Genomic DNA, 7,188 nt, shown 5'->3' with positions numbered 1-7,188 from the left:
CAGGGCGGGTGGCTAGTAGTCGAATAAAGTAATTATTTTTAAAAAAGGTCTTATTAGGGTAAAAATTCTTCTAAATTCTCGAATCTTTTAAATTCTCTTTCAGCAATTACATTTCCAGAAATCGTCTAACAGGCTCTGTCCCATAAGGGTGGGGGAGGGAGAAGGGTGGTATACGGAATGCAATTAAGCAGCCGGCATGTCCGCGATTTCTGAAATTGGTCCAGTTTCAAACTATTTTATTATCGACTTCAATTTAAAAATATATGACAGACACTCTTGACTTATAAGCTTATGTTTAAGTAGGGTTTGGCTTTCCTTTCAAGTTAATTAATTTTCTATGTAAGTTAATAGATTATCTTGCTGAGCGAGAATGCTTCAAGCAACGCTTTAAGAGATTAAACCTTGAAAACGAACATAAAAAACAGAGACACCGCATTGTTGGAGAGCTGATCCGAGCTAGGTTGTGACTTCAATCTTTCTTAACATCGCAGGCTTTTCATGAACACGTCGAAAAAACCACGTATTATATGGATAACTTTTTTTTATGAAAGTTGGCAAACGAGCAGGAGGCTTACCTGATGGAAAGTGACTGCCACCGCCCATGGACATCTGCAACACCAGGGGGCTTGCAGGTGCGTTGCCGGCCTTTGAGACAGGAGTAGGCTCTTTTCTTGAAGGTTCCCATGTCGTATCGGTTCGGAAAAACCGCCGGCGAAAGCTGGTTCCGCAAAGTGGTTGTGCGAGGCAGAAAATGTCTAAGAAATCTCGCTGTGGATTTTCGGACATCAAGATGAGAAAATAATATTTCAGTATCCTAATACATAAAAATCTGAGAAGGCACTGTAAAAAACGTGCATTTTACCCGATGATTGCGAGTTCAAACCCAGTCAAGCATAACTAAATTTCCATGTGTTGGATTTGTGTTTATAATTCATAATGGTTTGCGGTGAAGAAAACATTGTACGGAAACTTTCTTTGCCTAATTTCAATATTTTTTTTATATGTGTATCCACATTAGTATAGCATGGTGGAATACGCTCAAAATCTTGTTCTCAAAAGGAGAAGACGCCTGGCAGACATCTAGAACCTGTTGCTACACTAAAATAATAAATCTGAAAAGTTTGTTTTGACGAATCTCTGAAACTATGAGTCGCCTTGCAAATCTTTTGAATTTACTAGCCCAATCTTTGAGGCATCACGTTAAGACAGTTAATCCGCGTGAAAAGACACGGACCTATTGGTGTTATATACAATTAATTTAATCAATAAGAGGAATATAACAACGTCATATGAGATAAACGTGTATAAAATAAAAACTCCAAAATGCAAGAATGCAAATATATTGTCACTCACCTTTCAAACCAGAACACAACAATAACTGATGATTGGTTGTTTGGATGACTTGACCCAGACGGACTTTCGCAAAGCCTTACCACCAAGTAAAGTCAAAATATAGTTAGTATTTGATTTAATATTGTTCTTTTGATTTAAAATAAATAATAGAAAAGAAAAAAAAGAAAAGAACACTTTTATTTGGGACAACATGACACTTGGTACAAAATAACAAGTAAAAATAATAATAAATATACACAAAAAAAAAAAGAAATAAAATGAACAATAAAAAAAAGTAACGATACAAAAACAAATATAAAGAAAAATAACAACTACAATATACGTGACGTGTCCCAAATAGGTATACCATTCAGCAATTCAAAGGTGTGGACACCTAATGCTGATTTTCAATGGTACCCTTTTTTTTTTATATACCTACTGACGGGCGGTGACCCAATTAAAATACAAATACTAAAATTTAAAATAAAGACAATAGACATTACACATATAATTTATTTATAAGATAAATTGCATACATTAAATAATAATTTATTCATTCAATAAAACCACACGCAAATATATTTATATTTTGTATAAAGCAAAACCAGTTATGGAGAAATAGGATCACTAGGAATGTTATTACAATGCCACGTGCGCCGCGCGCCGGTGGTCGCGTGACGCGTGCATTTTAATTGTATTATAATTATAGTGAATTCAGTGGACACAAAAAGAAAAGAAAAGTACTCGGTGGACGTAAGAGTTTAAGGTATAAATATATTACATATAATAATAAAGTATGTGAGCTTATATTAAAAATAACTAATGATAGATAACTGAGATACTTTCTTTGATTTCTAGACTACCCAACGATAAAATCAAATAATAAAACCTCATTATTAGCGGCAGTTTTCTCAGCATAACTAACGTATAGTAGTTGGAACAACACCATGCAAGCAGCGGAGCCATACCATTAAGGTAAGATGATATATAATTAATATTTATATACCTAGGTAAAGAAAATTAGATATTAATGTATGTTATATTTTAGTACTATATTAATATATAATCGAAGATCTATATGGTTATTGAAAATAAAAAAGAATAAAAAAAAACAAAAATACAATTTAAAAAGAATAAATTAAAAAAAAATTAAATAAAAATTACAAGGTAATTAAGCCGATGTCACGCCATAGTTATGTAACTCGAGAACGAAGCCAATTTTTTAAGATTATGTATATGTAATAATAATGTTTATATAACTAATATAAACATATATACATAGAAACACATACAACCATATATATAATTATACATATACACAAATACGAATATATATTTATTATTCCGATTCTAACTGTAGATTAAATAAATATTTTTTGTATTTAATATTAAATGTTTTTATGGTCTTTAGGATCCGAAGCGGAGGGGGGATGTTGTTCCAACACCTCGTTGCTGCGTACCGAAAACTGCCGCGGAATGCTGCTGTGCGGTGTGACGGCACATTCAGCATATAAGATGAAGCTCTCGTTTGGTAACTTCTATTACTTTCATTGGCCCAGCTCAGTTTATTATATAGATATATAGGCGTTTTATTTTTAATTACACCAAACAACAAGGTTGCAAAGTGCAGTTGCCAACGGTATTCCATCCTCGCTATTCGGGCGTTGTTGAGGTAAGGGGAAACATGTGCGCGAGGCGGTATTTTGAAACAGTACCTTATACATGCATTTTGTACCCGCTGTATAAGATTTTTGGTGCGTGTGAGTAATCTAGGCCCGATGACCGCATCAGCATAATTAAACTTCGAAAGCACTAAAGTGTCGCATAATTTTATACGCATATCTTTACTTAGCACGTCCCGGATCTGATATAAGACTTTTAGCCTGTAAAAGCAATTGCGAGCTGTATTTATAGTGTGCTTTTCGAATGTTAATTGCTCGTCGATCAACAAGCCCAAACTTCGTGCTTCCGTGACTCGGTCTATTCTTTCTCCTTTGATATGCAAGAATGGATTTAGGTCATTAATTAAATTGACATGTTTTTTTGTTCCTCAAATTATATATTTGGTTTTTATCGGATTTAAAATGAGATTATGACAATCTGACCATTCTGAAATACGTTTAAGATCATCATTTAAATTTCGTATAGCCATATTTGCTTCTAAATTTTTGAAAGATAAGTATATTTGTATATCATCAGCATAAATATGATAATTACAATGTTTTATATTTTCAACTATATCCGCACAGTAAAGCGCAAAGATAATAGGCCCTAATATTGATCCTTGGGGGACGCCTCTGTGAACGGAACAACAATCAGAGAGAGCCCTCGAGCCATCCTCATTTATTACCTCTACAATTTGTTTACGATTTCCTAAATAACTAGAAAACCATTTAATTGCGTTACAGCTGAACCCGTAATATCTCAGTTTTGCTAAAAATAAAGTCCTATTTATTGTGTCAAAGGCACGCGAGAAATCTAACAAAACAAGAATCGTACCCTCACCCCTATCCTGTGCACATAACACATTGTCAATCACATCCAGTAACGCGGTAGTAGTGCTGTGATGTTTTCGAAACCCGGACTGTCTTGTGGGTAAGATATTGTGAGCCTCTAAGAATCCTGTTAACTGGTTACACACAATTCTCTCCAATATCTTTGAAATACAAGGTAATATGCTTATTGGTCGAAGATCCTTAAATTCACTAACGTTGTCTTTCTTGGGTATAGGTCTCACTAGAGCCGTCTGCCACAAGGTCGGAAATGTGTTGCTTGTAATAGATTTATTTATAACTGTAGTGATATGTGCCAGTGTAGTCGGTAAAGTCAGTAGGAGCATATCCAATGAGATACTGTCTATACCCATAGCATTTGACTTTAAAGAGTGTACCGTTTTTAAGACCTCAAATTCATCGACAGTAACCAACGTGAAAATAGCTGAGCCATATTTATGCATCTCATAATAATCGATTGTCGACGGAGAAACGTAGTTGCTACCAGGAATGTTCAAAAAATGGTTATTTATCGTATTCGGATCATTAAGTTCTTCTGGTATAATATTATTATGCCTTTGTTTTATGTTAACATGCTTTTTTAAGTGACTCCAAAGTATAATTGAGTTTTTGATATTTGAGTTTATATGGAAATTAAAATAAGCCGACTTCTCTCGATAAATTGCTTGAGTGACCTGCGATTTTAAGTCTTTATAATAATTTTTACTTGTTTCCGACCCAGATCTTTTTGCCTTAACGTGTGCCTCATTCCGACGATCCATCAATAACTTTATATTATACGTTATCCAGGGGTACTGATCTTCCTTAATATAAATCATTTTAATAGGCGCAACTAAGTCAAATACCCACAGCAAATTACTAGTGAATACGGCCACCATGTCGTTTATATCCTCGATATTCTTCACGCTCTGCCAGTTAATTAAATTAAGTGCTTCAGTAAGGTGTTCTGAATTAATATCTTTTAAAGGTCTAATCGCAATAGTTTTTGGTAAGATTTTATTTTTTTTAATAGTTATTTCGCAGGATATAAAGGCATGGCCACCGAATTCCGCTACGTGGTCTACTGTAATTTTACCAACCGGAGTATTTGAGCAAATAAGATCAATCATAGTCTCACTATTAGGTGTAAAATGTGTTGGTTCTGTGACATATTGTGTTAAGTCATGAGTTGAAAGGAACAAGTCCAATGCCTGCTTATGATGATCTCGAGTGCCAATATAATTAATATTAAAATCTCCTAATAAGTACAGATTATCATGATAGGGTAAGCTACCTATAGATTCTGTCAAGGCGTCAAAGAAGGTTGTAATATTTCCCCAGGGAGGGCGGTATGCTGTGCCGACAATTATAGTTTTGCTATTTATTTTGATACTTACCCACATTTGTTCCACAAGGGGTGATATCGGATGTACAAGTGTACACACAGATATACCGCGTTTGACGTAAAAACCGACACCCCCACCTCGTGAACGTATTTCTGCTGGCCGTGGTATGTGTCGCAACCGGTAGCCAGGCACAACAGGAGCTCTGCCCTCCTCTCCCGGGCGCAACCATGTCTCGTTAATTGCTATAACATCTACCTCATGGCGCTCCATAAGCACTATAAACTCGTCGTGATGTGAGCCAAGCGAACCCGGGTTGAACAAACCCAATTTAAGATTTTTATAATTGATCATTTTTTATAGTAAGTAAAAAAAATATACAAAGAGATAAAAAATAAATGAGATGCACAAAATATGACCGTTTCATAAAATAATACTAAGCTGTATATAAAAGAATGATGTATATACTTAGAGTTATTCAAATGAACGTAATAGTTAATGCGGAAATATATAAATAATTTTATATTAGTTTTATACAATATTAAATATTTTATCATACTGACCGGGGACACGTCATTGAGGGTTACAAATTGCGTTTCCAAATTACAATAATTTTGATCATTATCCAGCCTTAACAAAAGTATATAGTAAGCGTAGACAAAAATACTAAATATAAACATACCAATAAAGACAAATAAATTAATTTTACCTAGACTATAAACAAACAAGAACAATATTAGAAAATATTCGTAATATAAATAAACAACTCTTATAAAATTGGTTAACTGCCAAATTATTTTAAACCAAAAATCTTACTTATATCACATTCTGTCCGAATGCGTTGTACTGCCGTATCCGTCTCACGTCGCATATATATTCTGCCTTCTCGCGTCCATATGAAGCGCCAACCGTGTCGTTTGCCCTCCTCTCTCGCTTTATAAAACAACAGGCGATTAAAGCGAGTCAGATGCTCATTGATATAGACTCGGGAAGGATCGCCGTCAGTGACGCCTGATGTGTCGGTGCCGCGTCGTACCCGCGCCGCCTTTATTATATCGTCGCGCACAGACCGCCGCGCCAATCGCACGATCACTGGTCGCGGACGCTGACGCTCCTCACTCGACACTAGTGCGCGATGCGGGCCGGCTCGCTCCGCGCTCACAATATCGCAGGAGTCGAGAGCCAGGCCTAATTTCTTCGTGACCGCTAGAGTCAGATGGACAGCATTCTCACCACTCCGTTCCGGCAAACCCGTTATTTGGATGTCATTTATTAGCGACTTTTGTTCACGATCGTTGATGTCTGATTTTAATTGCGCAATGACATTATTTAAATTTTGATCGACAGACCCCGAGTTTTTTTCTTCCAAAGAAGTTAAACGCTCCTCTACGTTGTCGACCCTTTTATTAAATTCGGCCATATTGTCGTTCATTCTCGTCAACTCAACCCTGAACGAAGTTATCTCTCGCGTGACCGACATAAGCTCTAACCGCAGAAGCCTCATTTCCTCAGCCAAGCATACCGCTGAGTTCTTCTCCTCATTATCAGCCGAACTAGCATCTGTAAATATATCACCCATAGAAGGCGACTCAGTATTTACGACAGACTTGTTCTTATTTTCCGTTCTGCGGCACCCTGGGCACGTCCAGCGCGCGGGGAGGCGGGAGTCGGGGCTAACGTTGACGCACAATCGATGGAATACCGAATTACATTTATTGCACTTTGCGCCATCTGTAGTTGATAAGAACTTGCCGCATTGATTACATTTGTTGGCCATTGTGCGTTTAATGTAGTACGTAGCTTTTCCAACAGGTGTCACTAAATAATATTTTTGTATAAAGTTTATTAGGGGAATGTAATATTGTAATAATTATGTATAAGGGATAATATATTTCACTATAGTCGGTATAGAGTAATCACAAATACACCAAACCACTAGATTGTACGCTTAATCGAAAGAAGTATACGTTGAATTGTTTTCTTTGTTAGTGGGTAGGTATATACGCATCAGCTGATCCAAA

General features: G+C 36.1%; 1 protein-coding gene and 1 long non-coding RNA gene across 2 annotated transcripts; one reads left to right on the top strand and one right to left on the bottom strand.

Annotated features, from left to right (window-relative positions):
* Window positions 1-1,895: 1,895 nt before the first annotated feature.
* Window positions 1,896-2,961, top strand: LOC124540815. Its single transcript, XR_006967169.1, has 3 exons — window positions 1,896-2,098; window positions 2,191-2,307; window positions 2,744-2,961. It is a non-coding gene; the product is annotated as an uncharacterized LOC124540815 (long non-coding RNA).
* A 2,999-nt stretch (window positions 2,962-5,960) lies between these two features.
* On the bottom strand, window positions 5,961-6,944 carry LOC124540678. The gene has a single exon (XM_047118347.1). It carries the CDS (start codon window positions 6,942-6,944, stop codon window positions 5,961-5,963), a length of 984 nt encoding a protein of 327 aa, XP_046974303.1.
* Between the last annotated feature and the right edge of the window lie 244 nt (window positions 6,945-7,188).

Source organism: Vanessa cardui, chromosome 26 (genome assembly GCF_905220365.1).
Source record: "Vanessa cardui chromosome 26, ilVanCard2.1, whole genome shotgun sequence".
Taxonomy (NCBI): domain Eukaryota; kingdom Metazoa; phylum Arthropoda; class Insecta; order Lepidoptera; family Nymphalidae; genus Vanessa; species Vanessa cardui.
The sequence above is the reverse complement of the archived record's forward strand: the minus strand, read 5'-3'. Positions and strand labels throughout refer to the sequence as shown.

Coding starts and splice junctions, on each gene's coding strand:
- LOC124540678 (XM_047118347.1), bottom strand. CDS start 6,944: ATGGCCAACAAATGTAATCAATGCGGCAAGTTCTTATCAACTACAGAT.